General features: G+C 40.6%; 1 protein-coding gene across 13 annotated transcripts in view; it reads left to right on the top strand.

The window, feature by feature from the left end:
- Positions 1–26,667, top strand: part of IRAG1 (inositol 1,4,5-triphosphate receptor associated 1) — a 154,234-nt gene that overhangs the window by 95,792 nt on the left and 31,775 nt on the right. For 12 of the 13 annotated variants that reach the window (XM_074230311.1, XM_074230308.1, XM_074230310.1 and 9 more), the window contains 9 exons: positions 1,462–1,635; positions 3,066–3,146; positions 4,328–4,377; positions 8,118–8,153; positions 8,818–9,426; positions 12,844–12,922; positions 18,377–18,500; positions 22,173–22,203; positions 25,870–26,010. In XM_074230311.1, the coding sequence (XP_074086412.1) occupies positions 1,462–1,635; positions 3,066–3,146; positions 4,328–4,377; positions 8,118–8,153; positions 8,818–9,426; positions 12,844–12,922; positions 18,377–18,500; positions 22,173–22,203; positions 25,870–26,010 (1,325 nt within the window). The remainder of the gene's footprint in view (positions 1–1,461; positions 1,636–3,065; positions 3,147–4,327; positions 4,378–8,117; positions 8,154–8,817; positions 9,427–12,843; positions 12,923–18,376; positions 18,501–22,172; positions 22,204–25,869; positions 26,011–26,667) is intronic. The other variant, XM_074230305.1, reaches the window with a different exon arrangement.

Here is a 26,667-nt window from a genome sequence, read left to right as displayed (position 1 = left end):
AAGTCATGAAATCAGCTTCTAGGATTGATGGGAAAATTGGGCAGTCCCCCCACAAAGTTTGGTCTTCTGATTAGTCAGTAATCAAGGGGGATAAATTAGAGGCTTTCTGAAACATTTCCCCAAAGACTAAAGAATGTTCTCCCTTTAAGTTATCCCAAACTCAAGAAAAGAACACTAGGGAGAAGGAGCCAAGTACAGAGAGAGGCCCTGGATGGTACTCCTTCAGGTCAGAACCTAAGGTAGTATAGGAAGCAGATGGTTAATCAGTTACCTGAGAAGGAAAAGAGGGGGGGCAAGGAGAAGGAGAAGAGTAGAAAAAGGAAGAAGAGGAAGAGGAGGAGGAAGAGAAAGAGAGGGAGAAAGACGAAGAATAGGTGGGAACTGCCAAACTCAAGGTAGGGAGGCCTTTGATAAAGAAAAGAGGTGTCAAACTCACAGGGGCAGAAAAAACCCATAGATTAAAATGAAGTTAGGAAATATTTAGCAATATAAGTAAAATAGAATTCAACACAGACAATGTTAATTTGTGATTTTCTAAGTCAATCTATGCCAGCAGGGAATCTGTTTCTGTTTGATGCCCCTGGTGTAAAGACACCATACTTCCCACATCATTTGCATGACTTTGACAAACCAACTCTGAGCCCATGGGATCCTATGCATGGTGAGGTGAAATTAGCACTCGATTCAAATGGAGAAGACCTGAGTTTATATGGCAGCTTTTCTACTTTGTGGTCATGGGAAAGTTCATTCCCTTTTCTGGGCCTCACCTTTCTCCTTTATAAAAATGAAAGGGTTAGCCTAGATCAGTGGTTTTTGAAAGGCATATTGCGAGCTTCTTGAGGTGTTCCATGAAGGCCATTCCCCCATACCCCCAAGCTCTGCCCTCCCCACTGCAATTTTCTGCCTGCTTTTCCCAGTTGGACATCAGGAAAGTTGCAGACCCAATAATGGAAGATGCAAAACTTCCTTCTAGGAAATAAGAAAGAAGAGCATAAGAGGCGAAGGGAGAGAAGGAGACAAAGAACAATCAACCAGATAGTAGATTTGGAGAGCTTAGTGGTTGGGAACCCTGCTTTGGAGCTAATTTTAAATGTTTTAGCATCCAGTGTCATTCCTGTGGCAGTGAAGACATCTTCTGAGAATCATTGAACTAGACCATAGACTGGGAGATAGAAAGGACATAATACATGTCCCTTCTCATTCTAAATCCCATTGGCCCATGTGGCCACATCATAAACTCATGGGCCTGAGTTGGGCAGGTGGAAAAGAGGCAGAGCCAGGAGAACAGGCTCCATGTTAAGGAGATGGAATAATTTTCAAGGGCTGGGTAAAAAAGAGGGTATAGTGTTCCCAGGAATAGCCTGGGGAAAAAAAGGTGACTCCTTCCCAGCTTCCCCAACTTTAACCACCTCAACAACCACATCACGCACTCACTTGTCCATGTAAACTTACTGTCTCCAGACACCACAGGCCATATCATCCATCTGGTGAACGACCAGCTGCCAGACATCAAGATATCTGAGGAAGATAAGAAGAGGAACCTCGAGCTCCTTGAAGAAGCCAAGAAAGTGAGTGAGCGATTCCTGACCAGGAGAGGCAGGAAGTCCAGGAGCAGCCTGTCTGATCCCCCTTCAGGTAGGAGGGAGCCTGGGGCTAAGATGGACCTAAGGGGATGGGGTGGGGGAGGATCTGGCAGCACCTCTGAGGGCAGGCCATGTTCTTTTTTTTTTATTTTTTTACTTTTTCCTGGCCATATTGTGAGTGAAGCCTGGTAATGACTCATACAAAGCTGGGAGATTTTTCAAATTTACATGTAATCAGAAAAAAAAGTAATTAATTAAAATTTTCAAAAGTAATTTTATTATTTTTTCAATTAACAAGGATTTATTTTCTTTTTCCTCACCTATCCCCAACAGAAAAGAAAAAAGAAGAACCTTATAACAAATACTGATTGCCAAGAAAACAAATTGGGTTGTGTTTCTGAAGGGAATTTTTTCTTTAACTTGACCTGACCCCTCTCCCCCCTGAACCTATAGATCAACCTGGCACATCTCACCTTTAGAGGCAAATCTGGCAGAACTGCTGCAATTTGGCTTCAATTCTTTCTGTGTGAAATTGAAATGAAAAGATCCTCCTTCTGAGGTTCCTTACAGAGTAAAAATGACTGGGACCTCTTCAGATCTGCAAGACAAGGCAGTAGCAGGAAAAGTCACTTAATTTCTCACTCTGAAAGCTAACTGGACTTTGTGGAAATCAAGAGGTCTTACCCATTGTCCTTCCTTCCTAATGTTCCCTAATCTCCACTCCACCCCCCATTCCTCATTATCATGGCCCTTCTTAGTAGCAGTTTCTGTAATTCTGAATCAGCCCTATATTCTGCATGGACAGGACTCCCAGGCCTGATGAGAAACTGGCAGCCCACATGTTCATTTGCTTCTTCTGTTCTCAGTTTCCTCATCTGTAAAATTAGGGACTAAATTGGTAAAATCAGTAACTCTAAAATTATAGATGTCCCCTAAGGTTCTTTCTAGTCAGAGAGAAAGAGATAGAGAGACAGAGAGAAAGATAGAAAGAGAAAGAAAGGAATTAAAGAAAGAGGGAGGGAAAGAGCAACAGAACAAGAAAAGAAGGGAAAGAGAGGAGAAAGGAGGAAAGATGAAAAAAGAGAGAGAAAGAAGGGAAAAAGAAAGAGAGGAAGAGAACAAGAGAGAGAAAAGGAAGAAGGGAAGGAGAGAAGGAAAAAGGAAGGAGAGAGAAGAAAGGAAGAGAAAGGAAAGGAAGAAAAGAGAGTGCAAAAGAAAAAAGGAAGCAGAAAATGAGGAGAGAGAAGGGAGGGAGAGGGAGAAAAAGAGGGAAGGTTGAGGGAGAAAGAGAAAGGGAGAGAGGAGAGAAGATGAAGCTCTTGCCCTCAAAGAGCTTATATTCTATCTGTGGAGACAACATGTAAATATATAAGCATACACTCTGTATATGGATATATGCATATCTATGTATAAAACACAAACATATATGTATGCCCTAGTCCCCATGAGAGGTTGATATGGCTTTCAATTTTGTTTATGCAGCCCTTTCGCCAAACCTCAGTCCTGGGGCTTCTCCTGCAGTATCCCGGAGCAACTCCTTCAGCAGCCCACCCTCACCCCCAGGTAAAGTGAACCGAGTATCTGTAACTCTGTGTCTGGCCTCCTACCTGCTAGCTATTCTCTCTCTCACTTGTGGGGTGAGAAAGAAGCTCTTTTGTCCTTCTCCCTTGGGTCCCCCTGCCACCATCCCCATCCTGTGTCAACCCCGGCTTCAGATACTAAGGCAGATTATGAATGAATCAGTTGGCTTTTCCTTTGAGGAAGGGGTCCATCAGATGAGGGCACATGAGGGCACATGAGGGAGGATGGCCCCTGGATCAAACCTGGGGAAAAAATGAGTCCTGGATGTGAGAGCAGATTATGGAAATAATCGAGGTCAGCCACAGGATGGTTTCACCAGAACAAAGGCAGTGATGTTCAGTGGATAGAGCACGAGATGCAATTAAAGAGGCCTGGGTGTGAATCCTGCCTACACTTAGGTTAGATATGTGATAATGAGCAACCTAAGGAACCTCTCTGAACCTCAGACTCTGCTTTTGTCAAATAAGAAGTTAGCAGAAGACCTTCCACATTCTTTGCTCTTTGACACTACAAGTGTAAATGAAGCATATATATGCAAATGAAGAACCCATTTTTTGTCAAAATGGGGAATTCCCATTTGGTAATATCTCAGCCTATCGTTGTTTAATACATAATAAAAACAACAACATCAAAAATAAGAACCCCTAAGGGGTTGTCGAGGAGCATTAGAATGGAAGCTCCTTGAGGGCAGGCACTTTCTCACTTTTGTTTTCTATTCCCATCCAGAGTACTTGGCCCTGGGTAAACGTTCAATGCATGCTTTTCATTCATTCATTCATTCATTCATTCATTCATTCGTTCGTTCGTTCGTTTGTTCATTCATTCATTCATTCATTTAGCTTAGGGTCACATAGCTTCTAAGTGTCAGAGGCAGGTCTTTACTCAAATCCCCTTCTCCCCAACAACATCTCTGAAGAGGTTAAAAAGTCCCAAGAATGTTTTTGTGTCTACCAAGCTCATCTTGCAGAAGGTAAAATTTCTGGGACACCCTAGCATATCAGGATACTCAGGAAGCAAAATCCACCTGTGATGGTTTGGGATGAAATTCTACAGATTTGATGTCTCTGTTCTAAGCAGTACAAACACCCCACTTTACTCTTCTGAGGAAATTACATCTGTTCGGGCTACACCTTCCTAGATACCTGTCCTCTTTATCATTTCAGGTTCTGAGGTGTGTGCTTTCCCACTCCCTCAACCAGGATCTCTACCACAGGTAAGAACATACATCTTTTGCATGTTATTACATATAATTTTTAATTATGTATATATTTACATGTATTTAATAGATGTAATGTTTCTATATTATAACTTTTTTTAACCCAGACTGGATCCACATTGATGAACTGTTCATTTTCTGAACTAGCAGTGTGCTGGCAATAGGTACCTTCAAAAAAAGTTTGCAAAACAAACTTAAGTTTAATTGGGGGAGGGCAGCTAGGTGGCACAGTGGATAGAGCTCCCACCCTGGAATCAGGAGGACCTGAGTTCAAATCCGACCTCAGACACTTAATCATTACCTAGCTGTCTGACCTTGGGCAAGTCACTTAACCCATTCCCTTGCAAAAACAAAACCAAAAAGTTTATTTTGCATTAACATCTTCTCTATCACTTTCTTAAGTTTAGACAATCCACAAAACAATAAATCAAGACCGGATTTATGGCATCTACCAATTACCAAGATAAAAATTCTCAAACTGAAAATAAAATAGACCCAGCCAGCTCCAACACACCACTACGCTGGAAGTTGGGAAGAAGTCGTGCAATCAACCAGCAGTAGGAGGAGTTGGGATTGCAGGAATAATAATAACTTGAATTGATGGAGACCTCTATGTTAAAATGTTTTTAAAGGATATATATGTATATATGTGTGTGTGTGTGTGTGTGTGTGTGTGTGTGTGTGTGTGTGTGTATAGATGTAGGTCTACAAACATCAAAGACTTCATTCCAGTACAGTAGACTTCTCCCTACTAGAGTTCTATCTGGAGGATCACTGAGTCAAAGGGTACAATCAGTTTTGCATTTCTTATTGCAACTGAAAAATAATTATACTGATTATTAGAATCCCAGAATTGGTAGGCAGATTAGAAACCATTCAGTTTAGCCCAAACCTGAACAAGAATTCATTCTACAACATGTCTGACAAGTAAACCTAGGCCCTCTGCTTAAAGATCCCAAATGAGGAGGAACTCCTTACCTCCCTAAACAGCCCATTCCATTTTGAGAGTAACTTTAATCAATAGGAAGATTTTCCTGAGGTTGAACCTACATCTTCTTTCCTAAAATTTCCATGCCTTGCTTTCCTAATCAGGGTCTAGTAGAATAAGTTGTAGTCTTGTATTTTCCAGTCTTTTAAACACTAAAATTATCCTGTCCCTTCTAAGTCTTCCTTGTTCCTACTATGTTAGGATCTTGATGCTCCTTCTCACCAGGAAGGTTATCCTCTGGATATATTCTGGAGTGTAAGTCTTTCCTGAAATGTGGCATCCAGAATGGAATGCAATAATATAGATGAGCAGGGCACAGAATGACAGAAATATCACCTCCCTGGTTCTGGACATGATGCCGCTTTGGATATAGCCAAGAGTAACATTAAGTTTTTCAAACTGCTTTATCACAGTGTTGCTCCATATTGAGCTTGTGGTTATCACAACAGTAGTCATGTATGCCACCTTGTTCCTATGCAATTAATTTCTTAATTCAAGTAAATGACTTTGCATTTATGTCTATTAAATTTCATCTTATTCAATTCAGTCCGGTGTTCTAATTCACTAAATATCATTTTGCACCCAAGCTTTATCTTCTAGCTATACATCCCAGCTTAATTCTATCTGTGGGTTTTTTTTGGGGGGTGGGGTTTAGGTTTTTGCAAGGCAAATGGGGTTAAGTGACTTGCCCAAGGCCACACAGCTAGAATTATTAAGTGTCTGAGACCGGATTTGAACCCAGGTACTCCTGACTCCAGGGCTGGTGCTTTATCCACTGAGCCACCTAGCCGTCCCCTATCTGTGGTTTTGACAAACATGTGTCTTCATTTAAATCATTGATTTGAAAATGTTAAAACAGCTCAGGACCAAGCAGAGATCCCCAGAGCAATGGGGACTTCTATACAAGCTGACAAAGTCACTTGGGTCCCAGTCATTCAATCCATTTCTCTCCATCTTGTTCCCAAGGATGCCTTGAGAACCATCAAAGGCTTGACTGAAATCTAAGTTCACCATAACCCTATGTCTATAGCTTTGTCTTCCTCTAACAATCCTAGTCATCCAATAACAGGAAGAAATGAGATTAGTCTGGCATAGCTTATTTTTAACAAAATAATGTTAGCTTTTAGTGGATACTACTTCATTTTCAAAGTGTTTACAAACCCCCTCCCTTAAGGTTTGCCCGAATTTGAAATTAAGTTCACTAGTCTAGAGTTGGTGCATTCTACTCTCTTCCATGTTTTGAAACTTGAGACACTCTTTGCTATCGCCTTTATTCCCATGGCTTCTCTGCTATTCTCCAAGATGGTGGAGACCCAGAAATTCTATGTTCCAGTTCTTCTATTGTGTGGAGATGTCCCTTCTTTGATTCCGGTGACTTGAATTCATCAAAGATACTGGATGTTATATTGCCTTCTCACTCACCATGAGATTTTACTAACCACTAACTTTTATAATCATTGAATTTTTATCATCTTTAATGGTTTTTGCCAATTTGATGAGTATAAGCACCTCACTGTTGCTTTAATTTGCATTTCTCTGATTAGTAGAGTTTTAATATATTTTTAAAATGAAGATGAACAATTTTGGCCCTCCAGATGCTGCTTAAATTATTTAGACCTATCCTCTCATTTGTAGCTGGTTATTTTACATGTTTTTCCCCATTAGAATGTAAGATCCTAGAGGAAGGACTTTCTTTGCATCTCCTAAGTTTAACTCTATTCATAGAGCACAAATGTTCATTGACTGACTGAATAGAAAAACTAGGTATTTATATCCTTTGCCAATTTGTCCATCAGAGAATGGAGCCTTATGCTCAGAAATTTGTGTCCAACTCTTACAGGAATTTGTGTCCAATTCTTATAGCAAATTTTATCAGATAAATTTACCACAAAGAATTTTTTAAATCTATTTTAACCTCCTGATTTAGGATACATCATCTTTAATTTTTAACCTTTTTATCTTAGTCTTCATTAGCATCTGCAAAACACAGAAATAAGTTTTTTTAAAAAGGGCAAAATCTTACATTTTAATGTACTTTGATCAAATGGCAAAGTCTCTAATAATTAATAAGACAGAACCAGATTTTGTCCTCTATGTCATTGCTTTCTTGTCTCTGTCTCCCTCCCCCTATATTTTTTCTAATATAGTTAATAACCCGTGTTTATGTAGTTATAGTTCTAACTACTTTACTTAGCATCATCACCTGAGAGTCTTTTACTATTCCTTTGTGTGTTTATTTCATAGTTATAGTTTTGTGGTACCATAATATTTGAATCTGTAAATATGTCATAATTCACTTAGATATTGTCTAACATTTGGTCATAGAGGGCACTTTTACTACCACAAAGAGACATGTTTGGTTCTGTATACATAGGCCTTCTCTTCCTTTTTATGACATTTTCAGGATAAAATCCAAGCAATAGACTTGTTGGATCTAGGAGTATGGTCATTTGTGCTACATTAGTTTCTATTTTGCAAAATCTCTTTATTTACATAGTTAAATCCATCTGTTTTGTCTCAACTAAGAGGCCAACATTTCAAGAAGCAATGATTCATTTAAAATATTTAATTTTGGGGGCAGCTAGGTGGTGCAGTGGATAAAGCACTGGCCCTGCAGTCAGGAGTACCTGGGTTCAAATCCGGTGTCAGACACTTAATAATTACCTAGCTGTGTGGCCTTGGGCAAGCCACTTAACCCCATTTGCCTTGCAAAAAAAATATTTAATTTTGGTTTATCCTTTGCTTGCAGAAGGGAGATGAGCCATCCTTTCACCTCGATCTACCTGTGAGTCTCCTTTTCCTACTCAATTTTAACAATTTGTGTGCAGGTTCCAACAGCTTCCACCAATAAGAGGAAAATGCTTGGATGCCAAGCCACTGGGGGACATTTGGTAGGAGGGAAGGAGTGGGATGCTAGAAATTGGCCAGCATGCCAGTTATCTTTAAGAATGATGCCCAAAATCAGAGTTAGGAGCCAGGCTTAACAGGATGTTAGGTCTTGAGTGAACCTCATTCCTAGGAGAATCCAAAATTCAAGTTTCTGGTGGAGAAATGGTAAGGATGAAGGCTAGAGTATCATCTCCTCCCCTTCATCGGTATTAGAATTTCCTTGTTGGTTTTAAAATCCAAATTGAAATTCCATTCTCTGTTTCTAGGCTGGATTGGGCATCAGAATACTTGAATTCAAATTCTAGCTCAGTTTCTTAATCCCTGTGTAACTGTGGGCAAAACTTTCTGGTCTTCAATTTGTACCACTGTAAAAATGAAGAGAATAGTTTAAATGACCTCTAAGTTCCCATCTGGCGCCAAACTACAATTTATTTATTATTATGCCCATTCTATAGATGAAGACGTTGAGGCTAAGAGAGGTGAAGTAATTCTCTTATCATACCCCCTTGTTCTGGCATCAGTTGTACCTACTTGTATCTAATCCCAACTGCTTTTTTTAGAATGCTACCAAGGGACTAACAGACCGAAAGCAGAATGACCAAAGGAAAGTGTCTCAGGGACGACTGGCTCCTCGCTCCCCCGGTGTTGAGAAATCCAAAGAGACGCTATCTGAACAAAAAGAAAATTTTGATCCCCTTAAACACGTAGAGAGCAGTATACCCAAGGTTCTGGCTTCTTATAGTGGTGGAGGGAAAATGTCTCTCAATAGCCCTACAGGTACTGGTGAAAAGGACCCAGGGAAACAGCTTCTTAAAAAACCCAAGGAAGGTGACCCTCCCCTGAAAAGTCACCTCCAGAGCCCAGTGCCAACTGCCCAAGGACCCCAGGGAAAAGGCCAAGCCTGGGAGCCGCTAAACTCCAAGGCCCCCTCAAAATCTGACCTCAAACCTGCTGGATTCCGACCCCCTCTCCAGCGCGGGGTGTCCTGGGACAGTGGCCCCATGGAGCCAGGGCCAAAGGACAAGGTCATTGCCAAGTTATCAGCTGCAGAGGAAGAGAAACGCTTTCCCAGCAAAGCGGGCAACAAGCTCCCCAAAACATCAGGATTCAAGGACTTTCAGATCCAGGTTCAACCTGTGCGAATGCAGAAACTGACCAAGCTCAGAGAGGTGCGTTCTTTGTGGGAGAAGAGTGGGTCCATCCTAGGAACAAAGTGGGCTAGCCTTGGGAACAAAGTGGGCTAGTCCTAATAAAAATAGAAGGAGCATTGAATTTGAATTCAGAAACTGGGGTCATATCCTAGTTTTGCTGTTTGCTATCTGTACATCCTTGGGTAAGGCACAGAGCCTCACTGGACCTCAGTTTCATCATATGTAAAATGAAGAGATTGGTCTAGATGACTTCCTAGTTCCCCTTTTAGCTCTAAACCTCTGATGCTATGATCTTGCTTCACTTCTACAATCCAAACAACTCTGGACCAAAGGGAATTACAGCTCTAGTCTTTTCCATGTGGGGTAAAAGTCTTCAAAATAATAATTTCTTTCTTCTTTTTTGAATGGACTCTGGATAGGAAATTCCCTCTATTAATGCAGACTAACCTATGGTCTCTGCAACTTCTTACAGACTTGCCTAGTGAACTGAGAGGTTGAATAATTTGCCTAAGTTCACAGAGCCAGTTTATATCAGTAGAGGGACCAAGACCCAGGACTTCCTCACTTGAAGATTGGCTTTTTATCCTTTAATTCTCATTACCTATCATTAATATAGTAAAATAATATGAAATAATCTAAGTTTTAATAAGTATAGAATAATATATTATATTATATCTTATATAACATATTACATTTTATCTTATAGAATAATATAATTGTATTGTGTATTATAGTAGCATTATTATAATATTAATGAGTGGTATCATGGAATTGTAATTAATATTAATAATTATGGTTATACTTTTTGTTCCAATAAACACTAATAAGGGCTTACTGTATGTAGAGGGTTATTCTAGATCCTGAATGACATTTTGGACTAGGTCTATGATTCCATCTAAACTGTAAACCCAAGTACAGACTCCATCCTACTGAAGGAGATACATCCTTTCAAAGAGAGCTTTGCCTGGAGTCCCCAAAAAAGTGTTGATGCATCAGTGCCAGGGACTTGATCTGAATTCTTTCAGATTGAGGAGGTAGCTATCTAATTATTACAATCTGCCCTCAAGGCACAGTATCTAAAGCATAGAGTCAGGAAAACCCAAATTCAAATCCTGCCTCAGAAACTTATGTCTGTGTTTCCCTAGGCAAATCACCTCTGAACCTTCATTTCCTCATCTATAAACTGAGGATAATAATGAGAGCACCTACTTCCCAGGTCATCATGAGAATCAAATGAGTTAACGTGAAAAGGGCTTTGTAAAGCCTAAAGAACTAGATAAATTGATAGATATAGATACATAGATATAGATAGATGGATATAGATATAGATAGCTAGATAGCTATAGCTATATAATATAGAGATAGATAGCAATCGATAAATAATGTATAGTCATATAGAGATAGATGAGAGACAGATAGACTATAAATAGATATGTGAGCTATTGCTATTGCTATTTTTGATTGAGGAAAGGGAAGGGGAAAGAAAAGACAAGAATTCAAATTCCCATCTTAAAATAAGTACATAGAGAGGTACAACTAAGTTCCTCCATATGGACCAAGGAAGGATCAGTTCTGGGAGGACTCTCTGGAGGAGATGGCTTCTGAGCTGGGGCTGGGAGGACAGTAGTTCAACAGGCAGCAGAGAGGAAAGGGGTAGGCCTGGGCAGGTACTAGGTTGTGTGGTTCTGAGACCTTCAGGAGCTCTGGACATCTTACCACCTTTCTTAGTATCCCTAACAATTAGAACAGTCTGACTCAAAGCAGCTCTTGATGAATGTTTGTTGGCTGACTGACTGACAGTGATTTGACAAGCCAGCATTCCAGGTATTCCATGGGGAAGGTGTGTTATCCTCCAGAGAGGCCAACTCTGCATACTTCAGGCGGTCTGGCTTCCTGGTTTCAACGTACAGTATGTGACATGTAAACAGGAATCAGATGACTAAATAATTTGTCAGACCCAAGTACTGTCATGGTCAGAGATGGAATAATCCTGCTTCCTTCCTCGTTCCAAGAATCTTTCCTTCCTGGTGATCTATCAACAAACTGTCTAAAACTCTCCCCAGAACAGTCACTGGAGTTCATATAACATTCCCTCACTGACATTTGAGCTCCTTGGCTTCTGGGGTCATAGAATCACAGGACTCTGGAGACAGAAAAGTTTTTGGAGGCACTTAAGTAACTTCAAGCCTCCTGCCTCTTAGATGTTCAGAAACCCTTCCAAAGAAAAACCCTTCATCAGTCAAATCTGAGGCCAAGGCCTCTTAGAGGACACCAGCTGCTTCTCTCTCCATTAAGAGTAGAGGAATTGAAGGTGGGAGGAAGGGGGAGTTAACCTCTCATAATTCCTTTCTTCTTCCATAATAACCCACCCTCACCCCAAGATTCCAACATGACTGATGTTCAAATAGAGAGAGACCAGGTTTGGATGGGAATTGGCTACATTAAAATTTCCCCCCCATTCATCCCTAAAGATTGTTGTAGTTGTCCTTCATTCTTTTTTTTTAATTTATTTTAAGCAATGGGGTTAAATGACTTGCCCAAGGTCACACAGCTAGGCAATTATTAAGTGTCTGAGACCAGATTTGAACTAGGTACTCCTGACTCCAGGGCTGTTCTTGAAGAAGACCATGACATCAGAGAGTTGATACCATGGCATTAAAATGATTTCGATTTAAGCAAGGGAGGGCTATGCAAAGTCTCCAATATCACTTTCTTCTCTGATGCCATCTGGGTCCAGTGACCAAATATGAATTAGGACGACTGGAGATATAATAGGAGACCTTAATCTTTTAAAAGCTAGGTCTTTCTCAGGCCACAGTTTAAGTGAGGTAATACCCATTCAATCATTAAGGTTGGATAAGAAAGAAGATAAGGCAAAGAGACCAAGAACGACCACTTCCAAAAAAAAAAAGAAAAAAGAAAAATTGCTGGGAGGATAAGACCCTTAGGATTTCTCAGTGATTAAGGCTTTCAAAAAAGAAAAGCAGAAAGAAGAGCTTCTTTTTTTAGTCCCCTTACCAAAAAAAGATATGAGGAAACAGGAATTCTGGCCTTCAAATGGTTCCCTATTGATTTTCAGCAGGTTAAATTATCCACTAACCCACATTACTTGACTTTTAAGTACTCTTTCCTGTTCATTGCCCTTCTTTACCCACATAGATGACTAGTACAGGTCCAGGGTTGGGGAGCATGGAATTCCTTGATACTAGATTTCAGAAATTGTCACAAAAAGAACTACATTAATTAAAGTCAATTCACACACAATTGAAGACTTCACCCTCCTGGTCCTCTTTAAGAATGAAGAATGAGCAACAAACAAAAGTCAATTCAAACAATAAACTTAGGGTAGCAGAAATGCAATACAGTATGGTGGAGACACAATACCCAGCTAAGCCAAACTCTATAAAAATATTATCTTTTCCTTCTCCTGTCCAGGAACACATCCTGATGAGGAGTCAGAACTTGGTTGGCCTGAAACTTCCAGATCTCAGTGAAGCTGTAGAACAAGAGAGAGGTAGGTGGGATGTGAAGGGGTTGGTAGGTTGGAAGTAATGTTTCCCTTCAACTAGGTGGCAGTTCCCTCCTGCCAAGTGTCCCACCATCTCAACATGGTAGGACCCATGGGTGGTGGCCAAGTTTCACTCTTTGTCTTATTAGCACCTGGTAGATGCTGGATCACTAAGGCTCATTTCCTTTCCTCACAGTCATCAGACTGAAAGCAACCTGAGGGCAGGGACAAATTTTTTGCCACAAAATATATATTTAATAAATGTTTTTCGACTGACTGACAGCTAATCAGTTATCAACTTCTATCAATTATTTTGTTTATGTCAGCTAAAATGGCACTGTCTTCTGTTTTCTCAGTAGCAGAGCCCCAAGTTCCTCCTTGCCTCTCACCTAGATTACGGTACAGGCTTCCTAATTGGTCTTCCAGCCTCCATAAAATCTAACCACCAGAGTGAGCTTCCGAAAATACTGTTTTGGTCACATCTCTCCTCTGCTCAGACATTGTCAGTGGTTCCCTGTTGCCTCAATAGTCAAACCTAGATTCCTCTCTATAATTTGTTTTTAGTAAGGCAATCCAGGTTAAGTGACTAGCCTAGGGTCACACAACTAGTAAGAGGACAGATTTGTATTCAGGTTTTTTGACTTCCAAGTCCTGCCATTCAGCTAATTAAGTAAAGTAAATTTAATCCTTCTTCCACATGACAGTATTCCAAATACTAGAAAATAGTTATCATATTTTTACCCTAGTCATCTCTCCCCCAGTTTCTTCAGATGATCCTCATATGGCAAGGTGTGGAAACCCTTCACCATCCTGGTTGCCTCCTCTGAAGGCTCTCCCTTGGCCAAACAAAATCTCTAGCCCTGAACAGAATGCTCCAATCATGGTCTGAGCAGGGGGACCCTTAGCTCCGTTCCTCTGCTCTCTAAGCCTCTCTATGACAACCTAAGATTACTTATGTCCCAGTTCTGCTGGGTTTTGCTTCTTAACTGAATGGACTTGGGTAAGGCACCTCTCTTGAGACCAGTTTTTTCCATTTGTAAAATGAAAATCATAGGCTCATAGAGTTAGAGAAACAACTTTAGAGGCTATCAAGTTCAACCTCATCATTTTACAGATAAAAAAAACTGAGACCTGGAGAGATTAAATTACTTGCCCAAAGTCTCACATATGGACAGAGATAGGATTAGCACCCAGGTCCCCTGGGAATATACTCTGCCTTCCTCACCAACCTCACAGGGTTGTAGTGAAGATAAAATGAATTAATAAATATAAATAAGGAAGGATCATGGTTTTCCCCACAGGACTGTCTAGGTCACTGCCTATCTTCCAGTCCACTCAGCGATCAGATAGCAACAAAGGTCTGACCTTGAAAGCCTTTCACAGTAGGGTTGTCCAGAAATCTGCCTCCCTAAATATCAGTAGTGATTTTTCACCCCACATTTCAACAGAGTCTCAAAGGCTGCCTTAACAGAGCTCTGAGAACCAGAAACAAAGACTAAGAATGATCCACTCTGTGCAGTAATATCTTAAGGTGGATGCAAATTCCAAATTTTCTTCTATATGTTTATTTTGGTCTAGCTGGGAGAATTTTTCCAGATCAAGAACCTTGAACAGACAGTATATTGTTCAGTCAGTCATCATGCTTGTATATTCTCTGAATATACAAAACATTGATACCAAGAACTCTTGGGCAATATTTACAATCCAGTATTGAGAAGGTAAGATTAGGGGCAGCTAAGTGGTACAGTGGATAGAGTACTGGCCCTAGAGTCAGGAGGACCTAAATTCAAATCTGGCCTCAGACACTTAATAATTGCCTAGCTGTGACCTTGGGCAAGTCACTTAAACCCATTGCCTAAAATAATTTTTTTAATTAATTAATAAAAAAAAGAAAAGACAAGATTAGTAGACATGAAATAATTCAAGAAAAGGTTTCTTCAGGGTCATTCAGGGTCATCCAAATTAACCTTCTGTCCAGTATAGGAGTCATCCAGCTTAACTCCAGGTCTTATAAGTCAGTCATTGAGTCAATATATTGAACATGTTCCAACCACTATGCTAAGCAATGATCATAGTGCCTGTCCTCAAGGAGCTTATATTCTAATGGGGGGGGGAGCATAATTTAAAACGTATGCACATCTACAATACATAGAAGGGTAAATAGGAGATAATCTCTGAGGGAAGGCATAGAGTTGGGTTGGGCAAGGGGAATCAGGAAAGGCCTCTTGCAAGAAGTGGGATCTGAGCTGAATCTTGATGGGAAGCTAGGAAAACCAGGAGGCCAGGGCAAGGAGGAAGAACAATGTCAGAAATTGGGAAGTTGGACAAAGGAGTTCAATTTGACCAGAAAGGTAGTTTGCTTAGGTCCATATTGAGTTTGGGTATCAGCAGCCCATTCAAGTGGGGATTAGAAGGAACTTGGAGCTCATCTAAGTCAGTCCTTTCAATTTAAAGATAGGGAGGTTGAGGCATAGAAAGTTTACATGATTTCCCCAAGGTCACACAGGTAGCTAGTGTTGTCTGACTCCAGATCCAGAGTCATGTTGAATTTTCCATCAGGGAGCTTGAAATGAGGTGCTGGACCCCAGAAGACAAGTTTAAACATGAGATCTCAATTTTGCAATCTTTCACATACAGACTGATAAAGTTGAGAGGTTGGTTACAATGTACACAGATGAGAAGAAGACCAAAGTCAGAATAGGAGAGGCGGGTGATATTTAGGAAGCAGAAACAACGAAGAAGACAGAGGAGATGACGAGAAAAGGGAATGAGGAGAGAATCCTTCAGAGGCAGTACATGTAGCAGACAGAACACTGGTCTTAGAGGCAGAAAGACTGTATCTTAATTACTTCTTAGACACTTGCTGCGTGACCTTGGACCAGAGCACCTACCATCTTTGAGTCTCTCTGTCAAATGAGGTGATTGGACTATGACCTCATTTTTGTTATTATAGTTGTTTAGTAGTTTCAGTTCCCATTTGGGGTTTTCTTGGCAAAGATACTGGAATGGTTTGATATTTCCTTTTCCAGATCATTTGACAGATGAGGAAACTGAGGCAGACAAGGTAAAGTGTCTTGCCCTAGGTCACCCAACTAGTAAGAGGATGGATTTGTACTGATAAAGATGAGTCTTCATGATTCCAGATCTGGCACTCTAGATGCCCTTATATATCTTCATGACCCCATTTAAGGTTTTCTTGGCAAAGATACTGAAGAGGACTTGCCACTTCCTTCTCTACCTTCTTTTGCAGATGAGGAAATTCAGGCAAACAGGGTGAAGTGACTTGCCCTGAGTCCTTATAAGTGTCTGAGGTTAGATTTGACTCTAGGAAGATGAGTCTTCCTGACTATAGGCCAAGTGATCTCTCCACTGGACCACCTAACTACCCTCTAGGACCTCTAAGGTCCCTTAAACCTCTACATCTATGATCTATGATTCTTTGTATTCTCAATACTTAGTACAACACTTCATTGTGAGGTTCAGAGTGGGCAGCTCATAAATGCTGGTGGACCAATTGCCTTTCATACTATGACTATCAAGAACTAAGGGAAGGTTAAAAAGAGAAAGGAGAAAGGGGAAAATGATTGAGTGATTGGATGGTCACTATGATGAAGAAAGCAGTTTAAGTGAAAAAGTACCTACTGTGTGCAAAGCACTGGGAATACCAAAGCTCTCAAAGAGTTCGTACTCAAGGTGGGGGGGGAGATAATACATTTAAAATGTTTTAGCTGCAAGTTAATATAGTTCTGTGGGGGCAGCTAGGTGGTGCAGTTGATAGAGCACTGGCCCTGGAGTCAGGAGTACCTGAGTTCAAATGTGGCCTCAGACACTTGATAATTACCTAGCTGTGTGGCCTTGGGCAAACCACTTAACCCCATTTGCCTTGCAAAAAAAAAAATAGATAGTTCTGTGGTCCTTAGAGGACAATGGCAAAGTATCTAGAAATGTACATTCTTGGATAGCTTCTCTACTCATAAAATTTCATTTTCTGATGTTGAACAATCTGACCAGTGATTATGATTAGCCATGATTTGTAGCACCTGGAGAGGGTGTTGCTAGGCTGCATCTTCACTGAGGCTGCTGGGGTCTGACCTGAAAGCAGGTCGGGTAGTACCGAGGGTGGGGTTATTCCCCGATTCTTGGGCCTAACAGTTGGTGGAAATTAATCAGTAACTGGAGTTTGTGATGGCAAAAACAGTCAAAATATATATAAAAATAAGTCTTTGATTTTTTGGAGGCAAACAGAAAGAAAGGCAGGTAAACAAGGGTAGAATAGAGATGTGAGGGAAATATGAATGTGTGTGAGAGAGAGAGAGAGAGAACAAGGACAAGAACAAAAAAGAAGAACAAAAAAGAATAAAAAGAAAATGAGAGAGGAAAAACAAGAACAAAAAGAACAGGAAGAGGAAAAGGAGAAATAGCGAAGAGAAAGCAGGAACAGGAACAAAAAGAAGAAAAAGAAGAAGGGGGAGAGAACAAGAAAAGAACAAAAAGAAGAAGAAAAGGAAAGAGAAAACAAAAAGAAGAAAAGAAGGGGGAAGAACAAGAATAAGAAAAGGAGAGAGGCAGAGAGGGAAATAGCATTGTAGCAACAGGAGGAAAAAGAGAGAGCATATTGAAAGATTATCCTTGGAAAGGAGAAGAGATGATGGATGAAAATTTGGAGCAATTTTGAGGTGGAAAGGAGGAAAAATCAGATCGACCCACAAATATTTATTAGGTACCTACTATATGTATCCAGTACTGTGCTAGAAACTGGGGATAGAAAGAGAAACAAGATGGTTCCTGCCCTCAAGTAGCTTACATTCTATTGGAAGCAACACTTACAAAGCAGATATAAGGTAACTGGGGAAGGAGGAAAGGTACTAGCATCTGGAGGTATCTGGAAAGACTTTGTGGAGGTGGTGAAGCTTTAAGGAAACTAGGAAATCTAAAGTGGAGAGGCATCTGGCTTCACTCTTCTCTCTATAAAATATTAAACAAGGTCATCTGATGAATATGCTGATGGGGGGATATTTGGATCTTTCCCTCAGTGTCCATATTTTTCAACCTTCTTATCTCTCCCTGGAAACTCCCAAGTTTTATACCTGTCTCTCAACGTTCCTATGACACATGTAGAAGAGTTCATTGTCAGTAATAGGGTAAGTGCTTTGGACCAAACAAGGAAGCACAGATAGATAACCCTTGTCTTCTGAAAACCCTGCCAAAGGAAGGGGATTTTTAAATTTGGTGGGGCATAATTACAAATTCATGCCATAAAACAGTTGTTCTCTTGATCAGTCACCAATAGATCTTGCCTATTCACCAAGGGCTAAGTCTTGTATTGGGCACCGTATAAGGTTATAAGGCTATAACCTCCATCTGCTTATCAGAGACAATGCTTTGGGTGAAGATAATGTACCAGGGTGCTTCTGGTATCATAGAATATCTTAAATGGGATTCCCACATGTCACTTTGCAGGGCACCCCTCTGAGCTTTCCCCAGGCATTGAAGAGGAAGAGTCCAAGAGTGTCTGTGATGTCATGCCCAACATCTCTGATGTGCTGCTCCATAAACTGCGAGTTCATAAGGCTCTTCCTGGCAGGTAAAACTCAATGTGGTCTCCAAAAAGCTCGGTGTCAATCTGGTCAGCTCAAACAGACCTCTGGGTACCACCACTGTCAGATCATATGTGGACATGATCACTTCCTAAAGACTTTGGGGGAGGGAGGGGTAGGAAACCACCTATATGAATGAGACTTTGAAGGCAGCAGGAGTTCAGAGAAAAAAGAAATCATTATGGGCTAGAATAGTTAGGTGGACAGATGTCCTGGAGGAGGCAATGGTCCCTGGCAGGTAGGCCCATTGAGTAAAATATCAAATTACAGACCAGAAAGTAGTTTGGTTGGCATAAAATCTGGCCAAAGGAAGCTGATCTTGCTTCCAAATTGTGCACAGTTCCCATTCAGTCTTGCTCTAGAATTAACATCAAGAGAAGTTTTTTTTTTCTTTCAACATTGTACAAGTAGAGATGTATGCATGGTAATGGAAAGAATTGGCTCTAAGTCAGAAAGACATGGATTCAAGTCCTGACTTTTGTCACATATTGTCTTGTGTGGCTAAGCAGTCACATAACTGCATAATGCTCCAGGTCATTCTCTAAGATCCTAAATTGTAGAAAAGATGTGGAACTGAATTGTTTGAAGAGAATTCCTTAAATGGACAAAATTACAGCCCAGAATCTGGCCAGAGAGAGAGAGAGAGAGAGAGAGAGAGAGAGAGAGAGAGAGAGAATTCGAGTCAGATTGCAACAGTTCTCCTAGGTTAGTCTTTAAAGGCAAGATTTCCCAGGCTGTCCATGAACAAGGAGGGCCAGTTTTGTGTGCTTCTGTCATTTGATCACAGAAACCAGGATCATGGACTTGTAACTGGAAGGGGTCTTCAAAGGCCTTTTAGGGCTGTTCCCTCCTTTTACAGATGAGGAAAGTGAGGTCCACGGAGGTTAAATGTCTTGGACAAGGTCACACAAACATTGGCTGATTCATAATGTGAGCTCAGGTCTATGACTCCAGATAAATGTTCTTCCCGATATCCCTGCTTCCTCTCAGTCCTTAGGAAGACTTTATCCCCTCTAAAAGGCACTTGGTGGCCCTATCAGAGACACTATATCAAACTGGAGGAGTTCATGAGAAATTCACATCTTCTTAACTAAGCCACACCATGAAAAATCTCAAGTGATCCAAATCTTATTATAGAACTCAGGAGTCCAGTATTGTAGTTTGGGGTGGGGAGAGTACCACTAGAAAGATAATGTGGTCTAATGGAAAGAGCACTGTATTTCAAGTCAGAGGATTTGATTTCAAATCCTAATGTTGCCACTTATTACCTAGGAGACATTCAGCAAGCAGTATGATCTCTCTGGGTCTGTTTACTCTTTTGCAAAATGAAGAAATTGTACTAGACATTCTCTAATGTTCCTTTCAGCTCTAAAGATATAAGGTTTTAAGGTTCTAAAACTTAAGATCACAACAAAATAATCTTAAATCTCAATATAATTCTAGGATTGTAACCTTAAGTAGGACTTGGTTTTCTCCTCAATAAAATAAATGGGGGGGGGCAGCTAGGTGGCACAGTGGATAAAGCACCGGCCCTGGAGTCAGGAGTACCTGGGTTCAAATCCGGTCTCAGACACTTAATAATTACCTAGATGTGTGGTCTTGGGCAAGCCACTTAACCCCATTTGCCTTGCAAAAGAAAAACCTAAAAAAATAAAATAAAATAAAATAAATGGGCTTGTCATGGACTTATAGATGGACAGCTCCTTAGAGTCCTCTAGAGACCAATCTCTTGACTCACAGTGTGAAACAAACCTAGAGAGGTAGACAGTCAGTTTACTTTGGCCTAATTTTATACAAACCAAATATCTATTTGGTACATAATTTGTTCTCCAATCCAATAGTGCTACCTATCAGGAAACACTTATTCCTCATGGACATCCCTGTGTGTTCAGGATCACACAAGGAGGAAGTAGATGAGGAAACTCCCTCCACCAGGTCTGATTGCAAACCATTGGTTTTTGAGAGTTGCTTGGAAGAAGAAAGGGGTTCATTGACTGTGGCCAGGAAGCTAACATGTGCAAGGGCAGGTAAATATTCCTAAATCAAAGGCTCCATTTTCTGTTCATTTATTAGATAGTGCCCCTCTGGAGTTTGGGCTATTAATTGACTTTTTAAAATCTAAATCAGGTGTCAGTAATGGTGGCAGTAAAGGGTAGAAATTGAAAGATCCAGATTGATGGGATATTTGATGTGGATCAGCCCATGGGCCACTCCCATGGAAGAAAGCCAGTTGAAGACTCATCTAAATCTTAGCCGGTAGTGAATCAGCCACTCTGCCCTATTCTGGCTGCTCAAGCTCCCAGCAGTCTTCAGTCAGGGGTAAGTAGCACCCCACCTACCAGAGAAGGGGTGACCTTGCACCTCTGTCCAGGGCAGCAGAGGAAGCAGGGCTTCCTGAGCATCTTATCCTCAATCTATTCTATTGGGTGGGGCTAAGCTGTTAGGTTCCCTTGTTCTTCCTCACTTCCCACACTCACTTAAGCCTGCACCACCCCAAGACAGGAAAGAAAGGGGCCCCAGCTTTATTTACAGAGGCCAAGGACTTTTCACAATGACCCACCCTTTCTCACAGCCTCTACACTAGAAGATAAGACTTGCCTGCTGACTTGGTAAAAAAAAAAAAAAAAAAAAAAGTTCCTTCCTTGTCCTTGACCAGCACCAGACATCCCCCTGAAGCTGATTCAGGTCTACTTGTCCTCTTCCTTTCAATCCTTACCATAGAGTTGGAGAGACGGATTAGAGCAGCTTTTGAGGACTCAAACATATTCTAATGCATGTACCTACCTAGCCCATGGGCCTAGAACCAATCCATCAACAAACATTTATTAAGAACCTGCTCTATGGACCACAGTATACTAGATTTTGGAGATACTAACATAAAAGTTAAAAAGGGGGGGGTTATATTATATCAGGGAATGTAAGGGAAGGAGGAATTATATCTATTTCTATATCTATATCTATATCTATATCATCTATATCTATATATCTATCATCTATCTATCTAAAGCAGGTACAAACAAGAGTTATTTGAGAGGGAGGCATGAGCAGGGGCGGGGGGAGTCATAAGTCTTCATAAAGGCTTGAAACTTCTTGAATCCAGGTTTTTCTGCCTCTGAGTTCTGCCCTGCAGTGTTTCCTCTAGAGCTTTGACTATTAATTGATTTTTTAAAATAATAATAGCTAATATTTATATAGCACTTATTATTTGCCAGGCTTAGCACTGTTCCAAGAGCTTTACAAATATGATTATCTCATTTGACCTTCATGACAATCCTAGGAGAGAGGGGCTGTCATTGTCCCCATTTTACAGATAAGGGAACTGAAGTAGAAGTTAAGTGTGTTGCCCAAAGTCACACAGTTAATAAGTTTTTGAGGCCAGATTTGAATGCGGGTTTTCCTTCCTCCAAATCAGATATAAATAATGGTAGTAATGAAAGATAGGTAGTCAAGAGGCAGAGATGAGGAGGGAGAACAATGCAGTACAAACAAAGCCTTGGAAGTAGAAGTTGCAATGTGCAGGAGCCCTCCATTCTCTCCAATTTGGCATACTGCAGTTTTCCTCTGAGCAGATCCCGAAGGTCTCCCAGAGTCAGATGGACAGCTTTGCAGTAATTTTGCAGGTGAAAGAATAAGCATCTTTTTTTCCCCTTTTCTCCTAGTGCTCCTCCGCTTACTGAAAAGGAAGTCGAGGTAAGTACCTCACAATTCTCATGAAAGTTCATTCACATCCAGGCTAAATTAACCTGGCCTGTTTCCATGATGTTTTCCCACAGATAAGGCCTAAGGAGGGGGATATGATGGGTGTGGTCCACCACAACACTTGACAGCCTTCCTTCATTAACTTTTGAGATTGTCATGTCTAATGGATGGATGAATAGATGGATGGATGGTTAGTTACATTATAGAGAATTAGATGGATGGTTGGATGCATAGATGGATAAATGGATGAATAAATGGATAGACACATAGATGGATAGAGGGATGGATAGATGATAGCTAGATAGCTAGATAGATGATGACTAGATGGTTAGACAGACAGACAGACAGATAGATAGATAGATAGATAGATAGATCGATAGACAGACAGACAGGTGGATAGATGGATAGATACATAGGTAAATAAATAGATGGATGGATGGATGGATGGATGGATGGATGGATGGATGGATGGATGGATGGATGGAGAAATGAATGGATAGACAGGTGGAAAGATGGCAGAATGGATGGATGATAGATGGATAGATGAATGGATGATAGTTGGATAGACAGTAGGTAATTAGATAGATAATAAGCAAATTATATGGATGGATGGATGGATGGATGGATGGATAGACAGGTAGATAGACTGACAAGTAGATAGGTGGATGGATGGAGGGATGAATGGATGATAGATGAGTTAATGGATGATAGATAGATTGACAGACAATAGATAGATGATAATGCTATTTGGGGCAACAGAATTAGAATATAAATTGGAATATAAAGCTACTTGAATTTTTCTTCCTTCAAAAATTACTGAAAATGATATTTGGAGCAAGAAGAGGAGATCTTTTTCTATGAGATAGCTGGAGATCATGGGATGACTTAAATAGAATCAAATTATTCCCAAAGAATTAAAAAGTAGATTTTACCTATAACAATAATAATGATGATGATGATGATGATGATGACGATGATGATGATGATAGTTTGTCCTTCATTTTTGAAGAAGACCACAACATCAGGGAGGTGATGTCATGACAAGCACATGATTTGGATTTGAGTGAGGGGATGCTGTGTTAGGTCACCAGCCTCACTTTTTCCTCCAGAGCCATCTGGATCCAGTAGCCAGATATAAATCAGAGCAACTGGAGATGGCCCTGTATACAAAGCAATCAGGGTTAAGTGACTTGCCCAAGGTCACACAGTAAGTGGCAAGTGTCTGAAGTCAAATTCAAACTCCCATCCTCCTGACTCCAAGGCCAGTGCTCTATCCACTGCACCACCTAGCTGCCCTGGAGTTTACCTCTACATTGCCTTTAAAACTTAAGACCAGGTCTTTAGCATCCTTGAGTCTAGGCAGTTGCTGTATGTAACTCCAGTTCATGTTGCAGCAAAGCTTTGGTGCTATGCTTAGAGACCCCAAATCTATCAATCAATCTGCATTATTGAGCAGCTACTTTGTGTCATTCATGATGCAGAACACCAATCCAGGGGGAGGAAAGCGGGAGGGTAGTCAGTCAACATTGAGAGCCAGCCACTGGTGATAGAAAGACAGAAGAGTTCCTCTTCCACAGAGGCGTTGCCTTGTGTTCCTGCCCTCATACACCATTGCAGGGGGCATTGATATTGCTGTGCTCAGGCTGCCCAGGGAGAGAGTAGCATGATTGAGGACTGGCTGAATTGGGAGTAGCCAGTTACTTGGGAAGTATATTCAAAAACAAGCCATCCGGTGTTTGTGAGGCTGTTTAATAGCCAAAGACCATCAGCAAAAGCCCCAGAAAGTGAAGTCATTCAGCCAATTAGGCTGGGTTCCTACCCTACCCCAGCAGCAACCAGCTGCATTTGGCTAATAGAACAACCTCCTCTCTATGCTTGGAAATGTCCAGTTTTACTAATGTAATTGTTGGTTTATTCAGATCTTCTACTGACTGACCCAGGGCAGATTCAATGAGAAGTTGAGAAAATGAAGACCTTCCCCACCATTCATTCATTCATTCATTCATTCATTCATTCCTAAACACATTTAGCTCCTGTTAGATGCAATGTGCTTTGTATGGCCCTTGGGGAGCTACAAAGATGATGTCAACATCATCATTAATAAGAACTGATATAAGTGCAGTACTTTAAAATTTACAAAGCTCTTTATAAACTTAAAAAATCTAGACAACAGATGAAGAAACTGAGGCCTAGAGAGCTGAAATTATTTGACTGTGGTCCCACAGCTAGTAAAAATCATAAGTAGAATTTGAATCCAGGTCTTTCTCGTTCCAACACCAAAACTCTTAACTACTGTAGTATATTGACACTCAAGACAAAGTTCCTTGCCCTTGAAGCTCCCAGTATGGCAATAAAGAAGTGAATATGATACAACTTAGGATGTTAGTATGCAGTTAGCATCCGTGGGATTATGAACTAAATATGATAGTGTCCGTGGTGTTATGCAATCAGCACATAAAGAGATCCTTCTTCCGCTGAAGAGTTTCCATCTGCCCAACTCTTCCCCAGTGATTTCCTACATGAGCTCAGGCCAGGAAGCCCCTTCTCTGTGATTTTCACCTTTTTAAAGGTCAATCCTGCACTCACAGATTTTTGCAACTGATGTTTGCACAAAGTCCTAATTGAGCCTTAGGGGTGTTAGGGGAAAAAAAAGTCTTCTGGCAACTATTTAAAATTGCTATATGGGCAGAAACTGGAAAATATGAAATGAATATTGACTGAAGTCTTTTTAAATCAACAAGACCTATCCTTCACACCAATTTTCCTTAAATATAGTTTCTCCATGTGAAACCCTTTAGTCATAATTCCCCCAAGATAATCCAATTGCTTATATTAATACCCCTGACTTATTTAAATTGAAGTTACCATCATGGATTTTCTTCAATTCAGTGGAGAACAGAGCATTTTTTTAGCCAACTTTAGTGAAATGTTCTCATTGAATCTAATTCCCTTTCTTTTAAGACTCTTTTAAGACTTCTTTTAAGGCCATATATTGTCAGTTTTGCGACTTTCTGAAGCTTTTTTAAATAAGTTCTTAATATTTTAGAGTCGGAAGAAGAAAATTTAAGTCTTTGGATCACAGATTTAGAGCTGGAATGGACCTTAGAAAGTCACCCCCCCCATCACCCCATTGTACAAAAGGGAATAGAGTTCAAGAGGCTTAACCAATGTCACAGAGTCAGTCACTGGCAAGTAGAGACCAGGTGTAATCTGATGTTTTTCCCAGAATCTCTTGAAAGGTCCTGAGTCCCACTCATTTATCTCCATGGCCCTGATATGATGCTTGAAATTCCATTTCACTTACTATTGGAGGGTAAAGTATTAAAGCTAGCTGGGAAGAAAAACATTTCTTATTAACTTTTTTAGTCCTTCTCATCCAGCAATACCTTGCTATGAGTTGGTCTTCCATCTTAGAGAACAACCTTTTTGAGATAGATTTTGACAGGCATATCTATATTTTGGTAGGCTGTGTTAACAGAGAACTTTAGAAAGAACATTGACTTAAGAGTTGAATATGATCTGCCATTAACTTCACATAAGATTTTGTGGAAGTCACTTCCTAGGCCTCAGTTTCATCCTCATCCCATCTGGGTCTTCAGTTGGAATCTATATGTAAGTCATAAGCCAGACTTTCTTCCTTGCTCTTCTCCTCCATAGAATGTGTTCGTACAACTATCCTTAGCCTTTCGAAATGACAGCTATACCTTGGAGTCAAGAATTAGCCAAGCTGAGAGGGAAAGGAATCTAACAGAAGAGAATACTGAAAAAGAACTGAACAACTTTAAAGCTTCAATCACGGTAAGAAGCCTGGCTCGAGTGCTCAAAGGCTAAGCCATCCCCAAACTGTCAGAGCAACCCCCTGCCCATGGAGAGAAGGAGGGGAGAGGAATACTTACAAGTTTTGTGGAAGGAGAATTGTGTATCTGAGGTCCAGTTGAGTTACAGAGGGAGGAGGTAAGGGATGGGGATCACCTGGGAGCTCAATTATAAATTAAAAATTGATTTATAAGATGTGGCCATTTTAGCTCCTGATAACAGGGAGTTCTCCACCAACTAACTGCCTTCCAGTTATAAAGTTACTTGATGGATGGAGAAGAAAACTCCCTATTATCAAGTGCTAAAATGGCCACATCTTATAAATCAATGAAGAAGCAACATAAAGTAGGCAGAGGGCTGCTTTTAGCGAAAAAATACCTGGTTGAGGTCCCATCTGTCATGTCCTATGACTGTGAGACCCTGGGAAAGTCAAATTACAGAGAAGACACCAACCTGGAATTGGTAGAAGGAACTTCTGGAAGATCATCCCTGTGTCATAAATGGATAGCTCCAGCTGTATACTTATACCACCAGGGAGACAGGCCAGGCTTTATATGGTTTTCAAAGAATCCTTTGTTTTCTTTTGGTAATCACAAAGAGAAGCTTAATGGGTTGGATGGGGAAAGGGTTTGCCTTAGC

This window comes from Macrotis lagotis, chromosome 3 (assembly GCF_037893015.1).
Source record: "Macrotis lagotis isolate mMagLag1 chromosome 3, bilby.v1.9.chrom.fasta, whole genome shotgun sequence".
NCBI classification, from domain to species: domain Eukaryota; kingdom Metazoa; phylum Chordata; class Mammalia; order Peramelemorphia; family Peramelidae; genus Macrotis; species Macrotis lagotis.
Note: the sequence above shows the minus strand (reverse complement) of the source record. Positions and strands in the feature narration are given on the sequence as shown.